This window comes from Cygnus olor, chromosome 3 (genome assembly GCF_009769625.2).
Source record: "Cygnus olor isolate bCygOlo1 chromosome 3, bCygOlo1.pri.v2, whole genome shotgun sequence".
NCBI lineage: Eukaryota > Metazoa > Chordata > Aves > Anseriformes > Anatidae > Cygnus > Cygnus olor.
Window position 1 is genome coordinate 97,443,556 of NC_049171.1, and position 23,354 is coordinate 97,466,909.

Consider the following 23,354-nt stretch of genomic DNA (forward strand, 5'->3'; position numbering starts at 1 on the left):
CCGGTTTTTGCTGTGCTTATTTAGAAACAGGTTTCCAAAATTCTTGCTCAGCCCTTAAGTCTGGGAGCTTGGCTCTTGTTTGGGCGCTCTGAAAGGGCTGGAGGTTTAGAGGCAGTGGGTTCTTCTGAAGGCCGTGAGGTCCTGGGCCCACCTGAATGCCCCCCAGGCTGGTTACTTGATCACACGTGAAGCAGTGGGGTGAGGAGCCTCTGAAGAGCTGGTTAAATTGGTCAGCAGATACACAGCCTTCTGTCTCCATCTCTGGACAACATGACTCACCAAAATTAGCGCCCAGTGCAGAGATCACGATTTATTCGGCTGCTGAGAGCAGTTATTTTTTCCTGCCTGTTCATTTTGGGCCTTAAGCTGTGATTCAGAAGGAGCATGAAGCATCTGGCATTTCCAGCAGGGAGAGCGGGACACGGCGTTGGTGGCTGTAAGGAAGCAGCACACAGAACATCGTTCGTATCCAGTCCGATAAATGCACGCTGCCGGCAGAGGTGTGGCGCTAAAGAAGACAACTGGTAGGTACCAGCACCCACCGGGTGCCGAACACCGCCGCTAACACTGGCTGTGTGCGTTCTGCCCTTCATTCGTGTGCTGTTCTCTGCGTGACAGCGATGTGAGGCAACGGGAGCACGCAGAGGAATCGGTGTTTGTCGGGAGTGCTGGGCTGCAAAGTTGCTGCCCGTTTCCTGGTTAGTCTCTGCTCGGAGCCTGCCAGCAGGTGGCATTGCTGCCCAGCTGGACTGCCACATACCACTTTTTTTTTTTTCCCTTTGGGCATTGGCTTTGCACTTCCGTGTTCCCAAACCCTCTAATTAGCCTGCAAAGAGCTAATTATGTGTTGCTTATGGGGCACGGTGGTTACTGCTGTCCGATGAATTTAATGCACTTTGTTCATTTCCCCCTCTCGGCTGTGCTTTGAACGGACCACGGTCTGTCCTGCTCCCAAGTACTGCCTGCAACAGGAGCAAGCTGCTGGGAGCCAGGAGGGACCCGGGAGGACCAGGTGTTCTTGCAGCAGCCTCACCTGGGACGGCTGAGTTCTTCAGCAACTGCACTCTGCTCTTCTCCATCTGTTAAATAACGTCGCTTCCAGTGCCAGAATAAAAAAACAAAGGAAAGAGGAGTATGTCAGTGTCATGGTTTGCTGCCCCATCTGGCTATTTAGCGTGTCTTCTGAGTAAATTGGGTGCAATCTGTTGCTTTGGGCAACCTGACGCTGCTGAGAGTGAGGTTGGAGGAGGCGCTGTGCCTGGACCTCGACCTGAGAGAAGCCTCTGAGAATACAGCGTTGTAATCACTCAGTGGGTGTAGCAGTAATTGCTGGTTTTTTTACAGTAATTACTAAATCTGTGAGTAGATACTCTGATTTGAAAATACACATGCTCTTTCCCCTCCGTCCTGCCTTCTCTGCCCCTGCTGCAGGTTAGGTTAATTTGGTAGAGGCAAAATTTAATTGTGACCAAAATAGGGAGCTGAGGTTCTGTAATCTGGTTGTCCAGCCAAGGCCCTAGGAATTTATAACTTTATGAAGGGTGCTGTACGCAGATACTCACGAATCACCTCCAAGTGCATTGTGCTTCTTGCAGCTCTTTTCCTCGCCTTCCTGCCTTGTTCTTTAGGATCTCATCCTGCGAAAGGTGTCCCTGTCTGCGAGTACCTTTGTGCAGCAGCCGCTCAGAGAACAGCCGGTCGCTGGGAGACGTGGGCCCGCAGCGCAGCGCTCGGGGCCGGCACGGTGTCAGCCTGACACTGACACAGCTCGCCCGAGCGCACAGAGGGAACAAGAGGCCCCTTGTGAGCTGGCCGCAGCACGCAGGGCAGTGCCAGGGGAAGGCAGCATGGCTCTGCCTGGCACAGGTGGTCACAACGGAGCGAGGCTTGGCAGCACCTCCTATGCCACAGGGCACCACCAAAAACGCGCTGGCTCTGCAGCCTCCTGCGTCTGGAGTGATTTGGGGGCCAAACTGCTGTGCGCTGCCCTGTATCTGGGAGGTGTGGCAGGAGACGGGACTATCGGCACGGCCTTCCAGCCAAGGGCCAGCTGTCATGTGGGGGGGAAATGCTTCCTCCTGCTTAACACACACGTGTGTGTGCTTGTGCAGTGCTTAGCGCAGGGAGCCCTGAGCCACCTGCTGATACTACGGGGTTAGTCTCTGGGATCAGGTACAGACTCGATAGGAGTGACTTGACTTAAAGGGATCTGGTGACAAAACACCCCTCTTGTGGCTTTTATCTTCTCGTTTTGTGAAAATACCAATTAACGTAAGACGTGCTTGGAAGCACATTGATGAAGGCTTCACGTCAAGGCTGTATCTGTAAACCACTTAGCATCAGAGAGCTTCAGGCCTTTGCAGTTGTTTAATTGTAGCTATTTATCACCTGAAGTCTTGGGATCTCTTTGTAGAGGCAGCAAGGAAGAAAGTAGGTGGCTGCGTTTGTACCTTGTAGAGAGAGGATGGGGTTTTTGTTTAGGTTTGGTGCCCTTACCAGTCTTGCCTCCCTCCTTTGATACACACACAGTGTGCAGCAGAGAAGTAGAACCACTCTCGTGTTTGGCTACGTGTGGACAGGTGATGCTTCTTTAATTAAAGACAACAAACACAAAAATTTGTTTTATATTTCACAGCTTTGCTTTAATTCTCTGAGGTTCCCCGATGAAATGTACAAACAGCGTGCTCTCAGCAGACAGGTATTTCCTGTGAAGTGCGCTCCGTTCCCCAGGGCGTGCCAGCTGAGGCGGGTGAGGAACCGCTCTCCTCCTGCACCTCCTCGCGGGCTGCCACCGCCCGTGGCCAGGCTGCTGTAGGAGCAGGGCTGCAGCGGGGAGCAGTGACTGAGAAACGTCAGCCCCTTCGAGTCGAGCAGCGCACCTGAGCCGCTGCGGAGGCGTTGCCGTTACGTGTTAGCGCCTGAAGTAAGTCTCGGACTGCTTTTCCTGGCTGTCACACGTCCTTTGGACAGCGTAACACGACCAGTGCTGGGGCAATAGTGACGCTCTGGGCTGACACCAAAATCTTTGTTCGGTTTTGAGACTAATTGAGGACTTGGAGAGATTTTTGGTCAGTTCACTCAGTGGTTTGCCGATGGTGTTGTGCTGCTATTTCGCTTTCTACCCTTTGTAGGAATGAAGACCCTGGGCTCTCAGGAGCGGCTAAGCACAGCGCAGTCCCTCAGAGCCCTGCAGGAACGCTCCTACACCAGCAGGCAGCGCAGCCCGGGGGGGGTAGCAGAGCTGCAGCGTAGTGCAGGTGCTGGTAAGGACCTGGCGTTGACACTGTGCAAGCTGCAGGAGGGTTTGTTTCAGACAGGCGTTAGCCCAGCTTCGTGGGCAGTCAGCTGCAGCCAGGCACTTGGGGGAGCTTCCAAAAGCACTGCAGTGCGCCTGCTCCGGGCTGTGCACCACCGTGCTGCGGGGGGGGGGGGGGGGGGAAGGACAACCAGGAGTTGCATGCTCCTGATTTAAAGTAAAATTCTCGTTTAGTCACGTAAAAGAGGGAATTAGGACACGGCAAAAAGGGTAGTTATTTGTTGCTGTGACCAAAGGATCATTTATAGCTCAGTCTACAGCATTTCTAAGAAAAACAAGCGTTACAAGCACAGCGCAGCAGTTGAGAGCCCTAGCCCCCTCCTCAGCTCTGCTTCAGTACCTGCTGGTGCGCACACAGCACAGAAGGGCACAGTCAGCCACCAAGCAGCTGGCCACGGGCAAGCACAGCGCTTGTTTTACACCTTTCGGGGTACTCGGTGTCCTGTAGTGAGAATATAAACCTCACGGCTTGGTGCCTGAACGTCCCTTTATCCTCGGATGGTACTGTGCGTCCAGTGTAGCTTGCAGAAGCGGTACAGGGAGAAAGTGACACTGTCTGAAAGCTTGGATGACATTTTATTGTGGAAATAGAAACGACAGGTGAGTTGGGGCATGGCAGCTGTCACGGGTACTGCCAGCCTGGCCTCCATGCGTGCGTGGCTTGGACCAAAGTTCAGAGTAGTTTCCCTGTGCTGACTGTAAAACAAGACTGCTATCTGCTAGCTGAGGATGGTAATGAGGGACGCAGCGCCATCACAGGATGCTGCGCTAAGCGTGAACAGCCTTCAGGGGCTTTCCTTGGCTTTGTACCTTGGTGTAGGGAAGTTAGTTACTCCTGAGTCTCCTTAGGAAAGAGTGAGCACATCACAGACGCTGTACGGTAACAGTGTGAGGTGATGTATCAGAATGGCCTTTCTCTCCCAGCAGTCCATCAAACAGTGCATCAATGCACTCACTACTAAAGGTGTCAAAATAGAACGTGAGTTAAAAAAAAAGACTACTGAGCTGTAGCATGAAATTCATGACCTCATCTCAGCCTTTAGTACCATCCGTGGCTTGCAAACGTATTTTAAAAACCTAACTTTTTTTCAAAACTCTTTCTTTCTGCAAATTGTGGTGATCCCTTGGCAGAAATCATACAGCTTTTAGACAGCTAAGGCTATGCCAAACGTGTCGAGCCTTTGTTTTACTTCACGTACACAAACACAGGACTTCACAGGGACATAGAGCTAAACAACACCAAGCTGATTGTCAGAAGGCTTTAAATCTCCCTCGGTGACCCGGAGTTGAAATAGCCCATCCCAAACTCTATTTGAAAGCCCTGAGTTTTTGATTAGAAGTCTCTGCTCTCTGGCCCTAGGAGGGGTGCCGGTGGCAGTGTTCACCAGGGGGCTAGAAGCTACGGCCTGGTGCTCAATCTTGGGTAGCCAAGAGAAGGAGTCAGAATCCCACAGACTTTTAGAGCGCTGTTAAGGGTCTCATCTTGATTGTTGTTTTATGCTGCCCTCCCCCATCTCTGGAAGAAACTGCACATTTCTACTCTAGGATAAATTTCATGTGCTGGAATTCTTCCCAGAGTTGGCATGGCTTCAGAGGATTTTATCTTGGCTGTAGTACCCACGTGCTGACGCAAAGATCCCTGGGGAAAGGAGTTGGAAGCAGGCAGAAGAACAACAAAGCTAGAGGGCCCTCCAGGAGGCTAGATCCCACTGGGATGATTCCCCAGAAGCCAGTCACGCAGGGAGATTCCTCTCTTCCTTCCTTCCCCATCTCCTGTTGGCTACCACAAAGCATCTTCCTAGTCCTTGGCTTCTCTACAGGACCCATGATGATCACTCTGTGACACTCTTTCCTTTCCTGGTGAGTTTTCCCTGCGGATGCTGAATTAGGGCCCCAGTAGCTCTCCTCAGTGGCATTTTCTTGTTTATACAAGGTCTCAGGAGAACCGTGCTGGCCTACAGGCTACTCAATTTGCATTAAAGCTGCTTCTGTCACGGTATCACCTCAGCCTGTGACACGGGAAAGCACTCAGCTGAGCGCTCAGGAGAAGACTGGGGGAACAGACCTTCACGTACCAGAGCCCTTCAGTCGCTCACAGCAGCAGCTTATTGAAATGATCTGAGCTGTATTAGGAGCGCTCTGGATGAATGCTGATTCCCTTCACCCTTTGGTGATACTATACTTCAGTGCTTTTTCAGATTTAGTCACAACCATTAATCTCAGCCCCGTGACTTGTTACTGGGGTGCAGGACAGAGCACACCAAGGGGCAAGAACAGCTTCTGACCCAGCACCGAGGTACCCTGGGCATGCTGTGCTTCTGTCTGCTCTGCAGGTGCAAGGTTCAGGGGTTCTGCCTGCACAAGCGAGAAAACACCCAAGAAACCTGAGCGCACACAAACGAGTTGCTGTGGAATAAAGCTGGTCTCCCATCTCAAAAAGCCTGGCTCTGTTTCTGCTCGGGCAGCATTGCTAATTGTCAGCAAAAAGCTGAGCAAGAGCAGTGCTGGGTTTTACCTGTGAAGTCTGCTGTAGCACTGAGAAAAGTCATTTGCTGAGAAAGGAAGTTCAGTTCTACTCTCCCAAACCCCCAGGCCTGATCCTGCAAGCCTTACTCGTGTAAGCGGCCTCCCTGCCTTCAGCAGGATTGCTCCAGCCCGCAGCGCTCACCAGCTCGGGGCAATAGCTCCAGTAGGGAACTACATCCAGGCTGGGGGGAGAGGGAGCAGAGAGACATCACAGAACTAATTCATTTTCCACAAGGAAGCAGAAATAAAAATGAGACAGTAAGTGAGCCTTGCCCGTAAGGTTACCGAATACTACTAAATTAAAGGAAAGGCTAGCATGTTTAGTAATAAATTGTCACACACCGCAGGCGTCAGCAGCAGTTGCTATGGTCACAGCTTCTGAGGGAGACAGACGGGAAGGGAGAGCTGGAACAGAGAAAAATGGTAGAGCTAAAAAAGGGTTAACTGGGAGTTTGAGAGATCACTGTTTAAAAACCTTGTTCAGTACAGAGTCAGTAATCCTTGGCGTTCCGAAATTCGGGCATGCTCCAAACCCTCCTGGTGGGCTGGGTGCCCCGTTCGACGTCTTCAGAGATGGTCTTGATGTCGCTGATGAACGGAGAAATCCTGGACCGGGATTTAAACGTTGTTAAGGAGAGGCTGGTTTTGTTCTTTGTGTTCCATTGCCTGGCGAGCTTCTTGGCCTCTTCCTCCTCTTTGATCTTCTCAGCCACTTCCTGCAGGACGGAGCGGAAGAGCCGGGATACTTCCTGCACTTCTGGCTCGTATTCAGCAACGAGTTGCCGGAATCTGCAAACACAGTCAAGGCACAGCTTTGATTAAAAACATCAAATCAGGGCTTGCTGCCAAGTCACAGCGCTAGGCTTGGAACTTGCGCTCTCTTGCAAAATGGGTCTCCTTGGATCAAGAACAACAACAGGGAGGAGCCATGGAGATATGCTCAAGGTCTCTAAAATCACAAGAAAGCCAGAGAATATAAGGAAGCAATGAATCACTCTTTCTCACAGGCACAAGAAGCAGTAAGGAGCACCAAACAAAGCTAGAAAGTGCCACGTTTGAAACGGAAAGTGCTCCTTTTACACAGCACCTCTTAAATCAGAGCTCAGTGCTATCAGTAGCTTGAGGAACAGAATGACTAGACGAGTTTGTGGAAAACATCCCCATCAGTGCTGATTAAACACGATTGTCCAAACGCAAATTCTTGCTCAAATACTGCCTGAACTGCTGCTTACCAGAAGCTGAGCATAAACCAGAGAAGGTCCCCCTGGACTTCCCATGTTTCACATTCTCTTTCCCCATACCATTACCCAGTGGCCACTAGCCAGACTCTTACCCAGTAAAACTTCTTGGTTATACATTTGATCATTTCTTAATATTTAAATTTCGGTGAAATGGCATTTTGTCTTCCCATGGATGTAAGATAACAGAGTGGCTCTGTTGATAACACACGTTGGCAGCACAATGCTGGATCTCATTAGACAGCTCTGAATTACTCCAGTGCCTTCTCAGCAAAGAGCTCAATATATATATATATATATATATATTTGACATTCATTAAGCTAGCTCAATATGAGGGAAGTGAAGAATTACCACTGTTTCTTTTGCAGGCGAGGAAGATGAGATGCAGAGCAGGGAACTTGTCTTCGAGTCAGTGAGTGAGCCCCTGGCTGGGCCGAGAAGTGAGTGTACCCTTCTGGGCACCTGGCCGGGTGACCTGGCCCCCGGCCTCGCCATCACGCGAGCCGCTCCCAAGGCTCCCACGCTGGTTGTGCAAATATCCTGCTCTTCTGTAAGAGCGTGTGCTTATGACAGAGGGTAATGAGGCTACTCTTCTGATCAGTTTTCACTTCTTAACAATTGTATCCACAAACAGAGCTAAGTTAGAACTTCACTAAAAGCCAGGTATTTATACCTAATGGAAGCTGAAGCGTGTGAGGTCTGTAAGCATTTTGGTATTTTTTTTTTTTTTAAAGAACTGAATGATGATGGAAAACAGTGAGATTGTATTTAAATAAGCCTAATATAACAGCTGCTGATAGAGTAAGATCCTGCCTCTTGTTTTATTTTAAATCAGCCCTAGGGATATACCAGAGAGTTCAACGCACTATGGATTTGCGCTGGTTAATGGTACCAAGGGATACCCAAGACAACAAGGACAGAAGGAAAGCCAAAGATGTAGCAGAAAGATTCACTGTGTGTTTACACCTTTTGACCCTTACTGTGCAGGGCTGGTATTGGACACCTCTCCCAGCACCATGCTGTAACCCAGACATTTCAGTGCTGGTTCTCTCACAGCAAGTACTGGCAGCGGCGTGTACAGCCGTGGAGAGACCAGCATTGCACAGCGCTGAGGAAACAGCATCAGCAGAGGTACCAGTCCCTTTCAGGACCTGAGGATTGCCTACCAAAGTCACCACCATGTTCCTTAGCCATTTCAGTTGCTTAGGATGTGTTCCTGATCTGCCTCGCCCTAGCCCTCATCACCCCCCATCCCGAGGGTTACACACGACAGTGCTAGCAGAGACGCTGTATGTTGCAGGCACCCTTTCTGCCTTCTGAGGAGGCACTTCAGTGGCATTATCACAGAGCCACAAACGCAGTTCTCACAACAAATACACTTTTCCCTTTATCCTAGTCAGGCGCTTAGACAGATGAGTCCATCAAAACTCAAGTCTCTGCACCATTATTATTATACTGGGGAAAGCATCCTCAAAAGGTCTTTCATTGCAGAGGTGAACTGAATGAGTCATCCCATTATTTTACCTCTGTGTGTATTTTAAAGAGCGATGTTGTCATATTACATCCGTCTACCAGTACATCCCCTTCTTTTATATTGGCAATTGTGCACCCAGAAGACCTCTGCAGAGCCTCCGGTTGTGGAGGCTGTCACACTGCTGGCTTGTGGCCCCAGAGCAGACAGAAGCATGTGGCAACAAGGACCATCGCCTAATTCTGGGAACAAGAACAAACAGGGGTGGTACTACAGGAAACGTGCCCCCTGAGCACAAAGCTCTGTAATGCCGTGGTGCTAATAACGTTCCCAGTGGATGTAGCTGAAGTAGTTCTGTAAAATCAGTGTAACTTTCCACCTTCTCAGCCACCTGCCTGTTTGCACTCTGCTTAACTATGGCAGCGAGAACTGTGCTGTGAACTCTGCTCTGTGCTTAACATTTACCTCTGACTTTCCAGGACTGACACACAAACTGTTTAATACAGATTTGAGCAAGTCTAAAAACCAAACAGAAAGCCATCCCAAAGCCCGTCTGCCAGTCACCCAAAGAAAAGCCACCGTCACCGTGACGGAGAAGGGCAAGGGGCCCCTTGCTCCCCCCGCAGAGGGATGAACTCTGTCCCTCTACTAGTGCCCGCTGACCAGCATGCCTGTGTCAGGGACAGTCCACGTATAAAGTTCAGAAGGCGTGCACGCCGGAGACACTTCCCAGCGGCACGGACGGGCACTTTCCCAGGGGCTGGGGTCCAGCTAAACCAGTCCGTGTACTGGAAGACGGGTGATGCTTGCCGCAGCCGCCCGTGCGCAGCTGAAGCCATCCTCCCTGGCTGTCGGTGCAAGCCAGGCGACGTGCTGGCTGATCAGCTGCCTGATCCCTGCACAAAGCACGCGGCGCGTGAAACCTCTGGAATCGAGGAGTGGGGGCCTGTGTCCTGCATGCCATCACTGGGAAAAACACGCCACGCACAGCTGCTCGGTGGGGTCAAGCCCACAGAATTGCACAAGGGTTACCTGCCTTCTAGCGCAGGGGAACACCCTTGCACTTCTGCGTGGAGTAGTTTTGAACCCGGCAACTGCACAACCATATCTGAAAATCCATCAACAGTGTTTCCTTACTCATCAGAAAAGTAGACCTATCTGTCTTATTTGTGAAACAAGTTGTGATGCTCCTGGTAGCTAACCTGTAATATATTCTGTGAGTGTAATGTCGACGTCTTAGACGTGACTATCAACAAAAGCCACCTTGAGCCAGCACCGAAACCTAAGGAACGTGCGCCTGCACACACAGGGAGGTTCTCTAGTCCAGCTGTGCTTCGGTCACAGTTCAAACAAATCTGTTTAAATTGTGACCCTTCAGTTTCCTCATACAGCCATTAGATTTTAAGAGTGGCTATGCTTGGCTCTTATTGCCACTGGTTTTGGTTTTGTTTTTTTTTTTTAAATGCCGTCACTTGCCTACCTTATTTTGTGGGTCCCCAGTTCAACGGTTTCCTAAGTAGAGCCTGAACTTTAAAGACCTATTAAATCCAGTACAAGTCACTGGACTTAAACAATATGCCTATAGGTAAGTGTGTTCCTGAGCACCTGTCTGAACTGGGAGCTCCAGAGTTAGTCATTCAAAGAAAACACGGGGTGCCTAGTGCTAATAATTAGCTGCTGACTTCCAAATCTGTATTTGGGGCAAGATTTCCGGTTACATTAAGAAGCTATGAACAGCTTTGATAGAGGAGGTTGCTTGACTCTCAAAGGACTGTGGCACTAACCATGGAATCACAGAATCACAGTTTGGGTTGGAAGGGACCTTAAAGCCCACCCAGTTCCAACCCCCCTGCCATGGGCAGGGACACCTCCCACCAGACCAGGCTGCCCAAAGCCCCATCCAGCCTGGCCTTGAGCACCTCCAGGGATGGGGCATCCACAGCTTCTCTGGGCAGCCCGTGCCAGTGCCTCACTGCCCTCTGAGTGAAGAATTTCTTCCTTACATCTAATCTCAACCTACCCTCTTTTAGTTCCTGCAGGCCCCCTTTAGGCACTGGCAGGCCACTGTAAGGTCTCCCTGGAGCCTTCTCTTCTCCAGGCTGAACAACCCCAAGTCCCTCAGCCTGTCTTCAGAGGAGAGGTGCTCCAGCCCCTTGATCATCCTCAAGAAAGAGCCTGACCAAACTCACTGTCACTCCCTTCAAATGACTCCAGGATTAAATTTTAAATTATCAGCAATCTCCAAGCCAGTAACCTGAAGCTAAGTTACTCCTGAACCCAACAGCTTTATTTGCAGTGAGGTGAATCAGAGTCTCCAGATATTTGATGGCAGAAGTGATGGTATTTAAAGGGTAGTTGAATCTTCCAAATACAGAATTTCAAGAGGCTCAAATAAAAATTCTGTTGACTCAAAATACAGCTTTTACAGGACAGGCTAACTGGACCTGGAAAAAACACTCCCACTTAAGAAGTCTCCGGTCTTTTCCACACCCATAGAAACTCTGCTGTCAGTGGATGTGACCGTAGCCACACAAAAGGACAATTTGGATAATTGTTTACTCCTTTGGAGAATGAAGTGCCATCTCTGACAACTCATACAAAACTGTTTTGTTCTAGCTTTGACTATTAGCTCAGAATCTCACAAAGGAGGAGACCGTGAACAACACAAGCAGAACAAACTCTGCATCCAAATTTCCAAATCCAGGTTTGTAGATATTTTTTTTTTGGTGGAAGATTTTTCTAAAACTTGCTACGTATTGCAAAGTCACGGGGTATTTCAGGAAGAAACATCAGAAGCGCAGTGATCTCGTGATTAAAATACGTCATTGGAAGTTTGTGGATTTCAGTCAAATTCCTAGCTATCATACCCATCTTGTACATTTGGGGCAAGTTATTAAAAATTTCCACGTTATCTCACTTTCTGAGAAGAGAACTGATCTAGTTTTGTCTGTCTTCTAGTTAGTTTGCACATTCCTTCTTTTCTCTTGTACATTTTCAGCTCCTAGCACAGCAAGCCCCATTCTTTTTCATTTTCTGAACCACTGGCCAGTCAGATAGGAGGTAGGGAAGAAGAGGGATCAACCATTCACTTCTCCAACACAGGAAAAAGGGATTAGCAGATAAAACCAGTGCGTGTTAGTTTAGGACAAGCAAAACACAGTTTTCCACAGCAAAGCCACAGTTCACACGTGGAACTCCGCCACAAACGCTAGAAGTTTACATGGTCAAAAACAAACCAGAAAAAAACAAAACCACAAACTACTGAAAGAAGCAGCCATGTAGGGCAGTTACGGCCAGAAGGACCACTTCAGGCTCCGAAAGCCTCCAAGCTACAAGGCACAGCAAGTCAGCAGCTAGTCACGAGATACTGTGATCGTCCACACTGTTGCATCTGCTTGCCTTGTTCGTTTTCTTTTCTTTCTGCAGAAGCTCCTGCACTGCACCCGGATCAAACAGCCCTCTGACCCAGGCCAGCTCTGCCATTTGTGTGGCCGTGGCATTCCCTTTTCAACCACTGCACTGAAACAACAAAGGCACTCGAGCCTCCTCTTTCCATGGGGCTCTGCTAACCACACCATCGGCATAGTATGGAACAAACAAATGATGCCACTTCTTGAATGACAGAGGAATGCCATTTGCGATAGCCTATCAGAGCAACCTCTGAGAGGCCTTTTAACAGGATGGCTTTGTGATTTTTCAGTTACGCGCGCACACAGCCCCTCAGCATTGTTGAGTCTGTTTATCTGCTCTTAACCATATACTGAATCCTGAACAAGAGGGAATAACCACTACAAGCTACACTGAAATTAATCGAAAATTACAAGCACTCAACATCTTGCACGCCCTGTGGCAGTTAAAAACAAAAAAAAAAAGTAGCAAATTGTACATGGCTCAGCTTAACACTCTCTTCTGAAGGCAGTTAAGAACCTTGGGGCCTCCCAGCTCCCGTGACTGAAGCCTGCTCTCATGGAAATTCCCGTTTGCCAGACAGGCCTTGCTCAGTGGCCCTGGGGATGCTGAAAATTACTTGGAACCCCAAGGGGTTTTAGTGGCTTGTTTACGGCGTAGCTCCAAGCTATACAAATACAAGGCAAGTGCTGTTTCCAGAAGCCTTTAACTGGGGAGAACTTGGCCACTGAGTGCCCCCAGATCTCTGATTCTGCCACCACAGCAGCCTTTGCAATAGCCAAAGCCCTGTGCCCCCCGGCTTCCAAGGTTCAATCCTGAGCAAGATGGGGGCAAGAGAGGCAGTTTGGGCATCCTTTCCTGGCCACGTATGTGACCTGCTAGGACCGTCCCAGTCCCAGCTGAAGAACCCATAGAAATGGGGCAAGAGGGCTGTAAGGGCCCATCTCCCAGCTCTGCTGTGACTGCCTGGGACCTCGGAGTCACTCCTCACTTGCACTGTGCCATGTCAGAGGGTTTAACTTGGAACAGCTGCCCCAAAAGGAAGAAAGGCGCCTCCCTCCCCTCCAGTCGGGATGCCACTGGGGGGTCAGCTCTATTCCTGAAGTCCGTCTCCCGCACGGTTGCCCGGCCGGCAGCCCCGTGCCCAGGACTGCTGGGAAGGCCCACCAGGCTGTGCCTACCCCTGCGCTGCAGAAGCCAGAAGCAGCCCAGCCTTTCAAGCCAACTGCACCCCACCAGCACCCTGCTCCCTACCAGGGATTTGGGAGGTGTACAAGGGGGGCAAGCACGCACTCCCTCCTTTTTCTGGGCATATATGACTCAGGCTGAAAAATACAACAGCGCCTTTTGGCATTTTGGAGGAAGTGATACCACGTTAAACTGACTGAAAACGTTCAATCCCTTTTCTTCCACAACACAACTTTTGATACAGCATACCGGGTCTTTGTTCTGTTGGTCCTAAAAACTCTTGCTCCCCCCTCCCATGCCACAAAGAGGAGAAGGGGAAGGGAAAGGTCAGTACCATCAGATCTGTTACCGTACCTGAGTATGACAGGCCCACAGTAGGAGGGGTGTATTTTGGTACACATATCCTCCAGCTGCAGCCTTTCTCCGGGGCTGATGTCATAGCTCTGCTTTGGATAGCTGACCAGCCAGCCGTAGTCCACCCCAGTCTTGATCTTGCGATACTCATTCTCCCGCTCCCGCTGCTGCTTCTCCGCCTGCTTCATCTGCCAGCTCAGCTCCATCATTAGCGTCTCGACCACCATCTCGGTGGGGTTCCTCTGGGAAATCCGGCTGGGGGGCTCATTCCACCTGAACCAGGATGCCAGCGACATAGCGCCCTGCGTGTCTTCACTGGGAACAAACTGGGGGCAGGGAGGGAGAGAAAAAAAAAACACAGTGCCATCTTCAACACAGCTGAGAACTTTCTACCCCACACACCCCTCGAGCACACTGTTCACCTGAAAGTGCTACTGGATTAGAAGAGCTAGTCAGTGCTGAGCACCTTGAGAAATCTCACCCACGGCAGCCAGCTCGCGCAGAGGGAGAGACAAAGCACAGAGAGGCTCCATCTCCCCCGAACTTCCAGTCACCACGTAATTAAAACGACAGGCACAGTTCCTACACCTGAAGTTGTAAGGATACCTCGCTCCCTGCGGGTTAGGCTGGGGAAGCGTTCCCCTGCCCACACGGAGGGGCTGGGACCAGCACCCGCCTGTCTGAACCTCACGGCAGAGCGGGACCTCACAGCACCCGACGTGCAAAATCCCCACACGTGGACACGTCTTTATAGGCGCCCAGGGCACATCTGCTCCAGCTGGAGCACAAGCAATAGGGCTCATCGGTGCTGGCAGAAGCAGCAGCTTGTTACCTCAGGCACGTAACAAGCGTTTCTGCAGGCGGAGGGAGAGGCTCCCCCTGTTCTACAAGCAGAAGCCCAGCCGCCAGCCCTGCTGGCACATGCACCTAAGGCGCAACAGAGCCAAGGGAACGAGGCTGGGCTCAGAGCGGAGCGGCAGCACGCGGGGTTTGAGTGTTACCACTCGGATGCCACAGGTCTCTGCTGAGGGGGTTTACACAGAAGGCAAAACAAGCCCTGCCAATCAGCTGAAAGAGAATTAACTCCCCTTTGTGTAGCCACTTCCAGAGGACAATGCGTGGAACAAAGTTATTAACTATTGTATTTGTACTGCGACACAATGAAGCCCAAAGCAGGCACCAGGGACCTGGACAAGAGCAAAAACAGCATCTGTTTCTTCACGCAGCACACTTACGTGCCTCGCTGCTCCCCCTCTGCCAGCCCCCAGGGAGCAGGAGTGGCACATGGAAGGGCTGCAGCTGGACCACCAAAAGGCTGCTCCTGGCAACAGCTCAGTCAGGCCAGGGTGTCACAAGTTAACGTGAGGGCAGTGCATTAAAGAGCCTGATTCTGCAGGGCCTGGGAAAATCCTCGCTACTGAGAGACAGACACACAGACGGACATAAAAGGGAGAAAAATATGCTTTTAAGCTGCCATCCCATCACCATCCGCACTGGGTGAGAAGGCTGCTTCAGTTGCTTCTGCACCTTTATCACTTGCTGTCATGTAGCCTTGTTCTCCTTCAAAAAACGTTCATGTCACATAATGTGTCGCACCATTAAAGAAAAATGCTCCCAAAACCTGGCTAGTCTGTGCGGTGTCCCAAGTTTGAAGGGATTTCAAGGTCTAATGCTTAGGCTTTTCTACAATCACAAAGTTTGCCGAAATGCATCAAAGGACAAGTTTCTCTGGCCCAATATCCCACCTCTCTCAGCAAGCAATTCTGGTTTCTTCAGAAGGAACACGTAAAAGGGATGAAAACTTCCCGAGGACACAGATCTGGCTACCTGGGTGCGTAAGGCTGCATGTACCCTTCTGGACCTGTATAAGCATTAACTCCTTCGCTAGCTTACAACGCCTATTCATGAGGAATCACTATAGTGACTGGTTTTCATCCTGGAGCATCAGCTCTGACTATCCCTATGATCCCGGCCAGAGTCAGCATTTGCTGGAAGCAATCTGCTCCTGTGCTCTGTAGGAGGAGCAGCAGCAGGTCCTTTCCTTTGCTTCCACCACCAAGGCGCCTCCAGCTTGCTGCTCTCTTGCTCTCGCATCATCACTGCTGCTGGCCAGCTTGCCAGGATGGATGAACTCAGGCTGGAACTGGTGTGCTGACACCATCAGCTCCATAATGCCACCATCCGAACATGCCCGGATCTTGCCACGTGGTGGCCTCCACTCACCGCTACGTGCTACGGGTGAAGATCCTCAGAGCCTTGTCTTTGCTCTTACCACCCCGTGTATCACGTAGGTAGCAGAAGGGAGCAGCAGAGCAGACCACAAGCTGTTTTAACAAATTGTAACGCTTCTCTTTCTTTTCAGCATATGTGACAACTACAATTTGTCATAAACTTTTACAGGTATCTAACCACTTAAGATATCATTATTATTTCCACTTGCACCTTCACTAGATGAAGGAAGGCATACCCTATCAGTCGTATTTTACCAGCAAAAGGTTGGATTCATTTGTTTTTATTCTGGCTGTGACCTGGTCTCCCACTGGTTTAACTCTGCTGACCTGACTCGAGGTAGGGGCAAGTCGGTGTGCAGCAGAGTAGCTGTGAAGCTGAAGAGCATCTTTCCAGTTATTCCTAGCTCACCAGCTGCTTCGTTAGAAGAGGAGCATTTAGAGGTGAGAACTGGGAACCAGAGCAAGGAGACGTGGGCTCTGAGTTGACTGTCCTGGCTTCCACAGGGCCCTGCAGCATTCCTACTGCTTTTACCTTATTGCTTCACCCCACAGGGCTCCCTGAATAAAGCAGCTGTGCCTGAGGAGGGCTGTTTTGCTGATAGCAGAGGACAGTCAGTAAGAAATGCATTTTGGACACTTTGTCTGAGCAAGGCATGCCAGACCCAAGCTTTGAAGTATCCCACAGCTTTCATAAAGCACTGGTCACAAATAGACTTGCTTTTGAAAAAGAACACAAGTGAGATTGGAACACAGATACCACTGGCTCCAAATGGGGCTTGCTCTCATCTCCCATATGTTATTTGAAAAATCTACTTCCACATGAGGTCAATATAAAGCAAGAAAAGCATCTCACCTGCAACTGAAATGGCCAGTCCTCAAATGAAGGAAAATCCTGTCCAAGCATTTCATGCATGGTGGCAGCTTGTGCTGGCTGTTCCTAAGGGAGTCTTGTTTGTATGAGATTGTTTCCTTCCCCCTCTCCCATCCATCACCTCCTCCTTTTGAGAGCTGGAAGCCGGCCATCTCTATTTAGCAGGCTTGACAAGCCTCCACTCTTTCCCCTACTGGCCTTTGCAGCCTGCAGAAGGTAGCATGGGCTCCATTAATTGCAGCTGCTGGTTTCAATTTAAAGTTCACATGCAGGCTAATCATTAAATGACTCAAAATGGCTCTCCTAATAGAAAGGCTCAAAGGACTGTTGGCAGGATGTGGGCAACCGAAGGATGGCGAAAGTTTCAGCCTGACCTTCTTTGGGGAAAAGGACAAATTTACACTTTGCAAGCATTCATGTCAAAATTATTAAAAGAAGGAAAGAGACGCAGCCCCCATCTGAACGCAGATCTTCCTTGTCCTGAAATTGGTCAGTTTTCTGGTTCCTCGTAACAGGCTATCCTGCACCTGAGGAGCTCCTCAGGTGCTATTTATGAGAATTTCTGAGTGGTTTGTAGTAGTTCCACTCCAGGAGCAGCTCTAGGTTTCAAGATTTTTGCCTCAGTGACCCCATCCCAAGACAAACCTTCCCTCACACCGTTACTGCAAGCCTGGCCAAGCACCATACAGGATTTTAAGCATACATTCACCTTAAGTTACACTGAAGTCTGTAATACCTCGCTTTCCCTCTCACACACAGCCTCTGAGGGTTTTATTCTATTTTTAGGGATTGTTAGTAAGTACCTCAGACTTTCTTCATGTAGAAGTTTCCTTTTAGCTTTAAAGAAGCTTTCTGCCTCTCCAAATCTCATTTTTGTTCTCCACGTTGGCAACAACTCTGCATTTCTCTCCTTCCCACATACTTTACAGCTTTCTCCATTCCCTCCCCACAACATGTTCTGTGTAATTTCTCCCCATCTTCCACTTCTTTACCTTCTCCCATATTTCCCCCTGCGATTTTCTCTTCTTGCTCCAGAGAACGTATCAAAGAATCAGCACAAGTATCAGCATCCACAGGCCTCGTTGGGTTTCTCACCTTCCCATAACAGGATTTCACGTTTTCCTGGCTCTTTTAGTAGAAAAGGGAATGTTTCCATAGCTTGATCTCTGGCTATTCTTTTGCCAGCTGGAGGCTGCCCCTGCAACCTGATGGACATCAGCCTCTTTTTGGCTCTTGCAGGCCAGATCACCACCTAAGACTTGTTACAGCAGGGCTGCTCTCCAGTAAACCCTGAGTCAATCAGCAGGACCTGTTCACTGTGCTAGGAAATAAACTTCTGAACCAAAAATTAAAATTCCTGTCCATTAACACTCCTCCTGGTTCCCAGCTTCCAAAGCCCTCCAGAACAGGAAAGGAGTAGCCAGAGTACCAACAAACCGGGCTGAGGAGCGGGGAAATGCCTTCCCTCCCATCTCGTGGGTGGCAGCTCCTTACGACTAGAGTCAGAGAGCAGTGAGACAGAATTTGTTCATGCAAGATACCCACCCAGCCCTTCTCCATGTGCCAGATCAGAGGGTTACAAGGAAAATGATTTCTAGAAGAAGAGGGGCAAGCTCCATCCCCAAATTGCGCTTATGATCATGCTTTTTTAAGGAGATGTAGCTACAGGGAAAACAGAACATGTGGAACTGTGGAGCACACTACTGTAATTAATTATTTTTTAATTTGCTTCTTTGGTAAAGATTGAATTATGTAACCCAGAAAAGCCAGAAGCTCAATGTCCTCCGGACAGCAAGGGCATCTAAGCATCTCTCTCGACTGCAGCACAGAGGTAGATTAAAGCTGGTTTGACTACAGCCAGCTCTGAAGTCCCTGGGTGCTACCTGATGCAGCATTTAACCAGCTTTCGGGCAGAATCTGTGGTCGTGGCTGTGCTGCTGCCCATACCTGCATGAGATACTGAGTAGGGACAGTGTCACAGATGAACCCCAATGCTATTTCTCCCATTAAAAGGATATTTAATTTTGCTCTAAGCAAAGGATCTCAGCAAGTTCTAATCAAGAAACTGCTGCCAACACCTTCACAGTTTTATTTGTATAGCCCACCTGAACTCTGTAAGAACCTCTGCTCTCTGCTGCTTTTCTGCAGTTTCATGTTGTTATCCTCTCCATACAGGGACTTTTACTTTAGCAGGGCCCAAAGAACCCTATTTCCTATCTGGCTGGAGGCTCCCTTATTGTTTAGTGACATGGGAGGGTACGTGTTTACAGCTACTTGCTGTGCGATTGTAATCTCAGTGGAAATTACTATAGCCTCAGCTTGGGAGCCCACATCTATCTCCCGAAGTTGCTATGAGGCAATTAACGCTGAAAAAGCAGTACATGGAGCTTTTCAATGAAGAAACTTAAAAGCAATTCAAATATCATGTTTTAAATGCAACAGCATTCCTCATTCTGACCTGCAGAATAAGGAGAGAGAACTCCCGGGGACGCTCGGGGATCCGTGCACAGAGCGCAGCAGAAGGGGCGTTTCGCTTCACGAGCGCGCCTGTTCTCCTTCTGATGGACACGAGCTACTTACAGCCCAAGGATTTTCGCAGCAGTTAAAACACATCCAGAGACACGACCCTTTCTCAAGTAGCAAGGCGTTTTGAATAACAAGCCTAGGGGATCGAGCCAAGACTTTAATGAAACGATATTTGCTGTCAAGTCTGTGTGGCTGCAGGTGTTTAGGGACAGGCAGAAGAGGCTCGCAGTGGTACGAGAGGGCGAGCAGGATGGGATGGGGCGCTGCAGCCCCCAGCCAGCACTCGCAGGGCCTGCCCAGCCTGCTGCAGGCTGACAGCTCCTGCTGCCACCTCAGCGCGCTGCTGAATGATGAGTGCTCCCAGGAGCATGCGAGAAGCACGCTGCCAGTCTGCACACAGCCTACTTTTTGTATTCTATATTATTTTTTCCTCCATCAGACTTTGCATTTCAGCATCGTAGAAGTGGCCTGGTTCTTTGCCTGGTGCAATTGCCATAGAGTCATGAGTCACTTAAACCATTTGTGAACATGCTCCACTGTGAAAAATCACCATTAGGCAGCATAACAGGACAGCCAGAGCCTAGCACATGGTGCTGCAAGACAAAACAGAAATAGAAGTGGTGCCATTTCTATGAGAAGAAAGCTCGAGTTTGAAGACGCTACAATGGTTATGTCACTACAGCTAGTAGCTCTCAAAAGATTTTTTTATAATGAAGCTCATTACAATTGAGGACACATTAAAAATACTGCTTTTACCTCCCCAGAATTTGTGTCATTTGTAATCCCTTCTCAGAGCTACAATCTTTTAGAAAACAGGTATCTGCTGCATTTTGTATCTGCACGGTGAAGAAACCAGAATTCAGCATGAGCTGGGCTCCAAGCTCAGGTATGAATGAGAAAGGTGTTTTTCAATCACGAGTCAAAACACGAGCAGAAACAGTAGGTGATCTAAACTGGTACAGCTTCATAATCTTCAGTAGTGCTGGACCAATATAAAACAGATTTGCCTCACTGCAATAAATAAAAGAGCTATGTTGATTAACTCCAGATGAAAATCCAATCTACAGATCTTAAAGAAAAAGTGAAGGAAGAGCCCAATAGCCTGGAGCTCCACTAATGGCTGGGACTCTGTACAGAAGATAATCTGCCTGTTATCTGCAGAAGCAAAAGGGTGGGTGTAACCCAAATCTGCTTACGAAGCATAGTAGCATTTTACAGTTTGTCTTCTTATCAGAGCAAATGAGTTCCATCTGCTGAGAACCAGGCCTACATTCGTGCCAAATTCCCACTCGTGCTTTTAAACAATGTTTTCTAATACTAACCGCACAAACACTACCATATGCAACTTACATGAGGCTGTTACTTAAACCTACTGAAGCTGGGAAGTTGAAAACACACCGATTTGCTCTGTTTGCCTAACTTGTTATTAAAACTCCTATATTTTTCTCAGATACCGCTATCTTGCTGTGGTGGATCAAACACACCTTCAGTTCTGTATATCACTTTGATCTCTGCAGACTACAAAGTCAGGTTTCCAGGGAGGGCAGAGGGACACGAAGTATTCTCCACCAGCCATGTAAGTGAGAGTTCGGAAAGTAACAAAGGCACATAGCTTTCCTGTTATTAAAATTACATAAACCACAGAATGCTGCAATAAATCAGCAACAGGCATCTGATGCAAGGCTCCAACATAAAAGGTTTTCAAAATTAAAACTCAGAGATCCACAGTTCATCCTTCTCTAGTCTGCTCTTACTGTAACTACACAACATTATTAAATGGGCACTAATGTCACAAACCAAGGAGTTCCTAAAGCTGTTGTTCACAGCAGATACATATAGCTATAGAATTATATAAAAGTGAGAGCTTGAAACTCAGACCCAAAAGCATATTTCACCTGTTGCCACATCCACTGAAGTAGTTTTGTTTCTTTTTTTAATTCATATGTTGTGCCATAGACCAGACTAAGTGCTGTGAAAATAGGTGGGCAAGACGTGTATTCTCCATCCAAATCGAGGACTGATTCTGCTCAGAAAGCAAGAGTAACTCATTGCATTATAACGTCAGAATACATTTTAACAGGCACCTGTACATTTCTGATCAGTCGTGAACCGTGGTTACAGCGTCCATCAGAAAGAATATTTTCAGGACAGGCTCTAAGTCTCACTCCACCCCAATTCACTGCAGAACTGTTAACCTATGTGGGAGCTTTCCCTGTTCTGAGGAATACCAAGATCAGTGTTCAAGTTTGGTCCTTGTGATAGGAATTACTTAAAAACACACATTGTTTTAAAATTAGCACCCAAAGGATGAATGCTAAGCTTACAGTACGAGGAGTTAAGCCTCTCTTCAAAGAGACCACTTACAGCGTAGGCTCTGAAACCACATCCAGCAGAGCTCTGGGAAAGCTCACTTTTCTCTTTGCAATCCGTGAATGCCCTGCCTACAGGGCATCTGCAGACGGCAGCAAGGAACAGTGCTGTCTTGAGATAGAATTTAACTTCTGTGCTAGCATTAACAGATGTAAAGTGCAGTCTGCTCTCAGTTACACTTCCAGAAACCCCAAATCTGCCTGACTGACCTCAGTGGTAGCAGGTGGGGTTACTAAATGCCAGGCTTACCACCGAAGACACTTCCTGGGACAGGTGCCTGACCTGAGCGTTGTTAAACAAGCCACACTTTCCTCTTTGAGTGCCTGTTCTTCCCATAACCAGTCACTCAGCGCTAGCTCCCAGAGGTGCCAGGACTGAGGCCAGGTTTGGGGAGACGCGGGAGCACCCCACCCCTTCCCTGCCCACCCACCCGGCTCACCTTTTGCAGCAGCGCTTGTGTGGGCAACTGGGGCGAGGAGGGTGCCCGGAGGAGGACACGGCGCGAAGTCAAGCCCTCAGAGCTGGCACGGCAAACTTCAACCCGCATCGGGGACGGATTAGGCCTGGTGACGAGGGGTAACAGCTGTGCTTACAGCAGCACGGCACTGCTCCTGGGGCTCCCTCCTGACCCCTAAAAGCCGCGGCCACCTGTCACGCAGCGGGCACCTCTGCGCTCGGGCGGGCTTCGGCACCGGTTTAAAGACCCCCCCAAAACCCCCAAAACTCCGTGGGCTCTCCCAAGCCCGTGGCTGAGCCCACACTGAGGAGAAAGGCACGCAGCTCACCGCATGCAGCCTCCCCCAAGCCCTCCCGGCAGGGTCCCCGTCCCCGCCGCCCCGTCCCTCACAGCGAACGCACAGCGACCCCAGCCCCGCTTTGAGCCGCGGAAAGAGCCGGGAAAGAGCGGGCTGCTCCACCTCCGTCCAGCCGGGCGCCAGCAGCGTCCCCTCTTCCTCTTCTTCCTCCTCTTCCTCTTCTTCCTCCTCCGCCGGGGCAGCGCCGAAGTTGCGCGGAGCCGCCGCGGGCCGCCCGCTGCCGGCGGCTTGAGGCGGGCGGAGGCGCGGCTGCCGCCGTTGTCATGGCGACCGCGCCATAGCGCTCGGGGGCCCTGAGGCGGCGCTGCCCTGAGGGAGGGAGGGTTGACAAATAACGGCCCGCTGAACGGAGCCGCTCATTTGGTTAATGAGTTTGTTTAATAAATGCGGCTGGCCGAGGTCCTGAGGGCTTCTTCGGTCACCGGGTGGCTGGTGTTGTGGGGAGGGGAGGCGGGATGAGGTGAAGGTGTTAGCGGGGTCGGAGAGGAGGCGCTGCTGATGGTGGCGGGTGTCCGAGGGCTGCACTTCATCTGGAAAAGAGGCATAAGAGAGGTCCGGGAAACGGAGACTGTGGGAATCCTGCGAGGTGACTGTGTTTAGTAAGAGGTTGGTAAGGTGAGAGGAGTGAGAACTGTCCTGGAGCTGCCCGAGAGAGCAGTGCGACAGCCCTCACCCCGGGGCACCTGTGCAACCCAAGTGTCTGTGCGAAGTCAAGTCCATGCTGAAAAGGTTTCCTAAGTCAGGGCCCACGTTCTGACACCTTGGTACTTACACAGCAAGAGGACAGCGGGGATTTGGACTCTTTAAGTCAGTACAGCACATGTGTAAATCTAAACAGAGGGAAGGAGGAACCTCAGTTTCAAAACAGCCCAGCGAAACAATTACAGGTTAAAAGATGTCCATGGCCATCTGAATTAAAATTTATGAGGAGGGGTTTTTTTTAATGTCTAGTTTATTATTAGATCAAATGACACAACCGGACTAACAAAGAGATTAGAAGCATTTTCTGCTCTAATTATTTGTGGAGGATTATGTGTCT

General features: G+C 49.6%; 1 protein-coding gene and 1 long non-coding RNA gene across 6 annotated transcripts; one reads left to right on the forward strand and one right to left on the reverse strand.

Annotated features, from left to right (window-relative positions):
• The first annotated feature begins 474 nt into the window (after nucleotides 1-474).
• LOC121068594 lies at nucleotides 475-12,412 on the forward strand. The gene is made up of 2 exons (XR_005818973.1): nucleotides 475-1,132; nucleotides 7,475-12,412. It is a non-coding gene; the product is annotated as an uncharacterized LOC121068594 (long non-coding RNA).
• RD3 (RD3 regulator of GUCY2D) lies at nucleotides 6,051-22,578 on the reverse strand. 5 transcript variants are annotated; one of them, XM_040553891.1, is made up of 4 exons: nucleotides 22,418-22,578; nucleotides 21,940-22,063; nucleotides 13,503-13,828; nucleotides 6,051-6,631 (listed from the first exon to the last, which is right to left on the reverse strand). In XM_040553891.1, the coding sequence occupies exons 2-4, from the start codon at nucleotides 22,045-22,047 to the stop codon at nucleotides 6,334-6,336; spliced, it is 732 nt and encodes a 243-aa protein (XP_040409825.1). In that variant the 5' UTR covers nucleotides 22,048-22,063; nucleotides 22,418-22,578; the 3' UTR covers nucleotides 6,051-6,333. The 5 variants fall into 5 exon arrangements, with proteins under 5 accessions (XP_040409825.1, XP_040409826.1, XP_040409824.1 ...); XM_040553892.1 differs by having other exon boundaries at nucleotides 22,359-22,563; XM_040553890.1 differs by having other exon boundaries at nucleotides 22,286-22,563.
• Nucleotides 22,579-23,354: the final 776 nt, after the last annotated feature.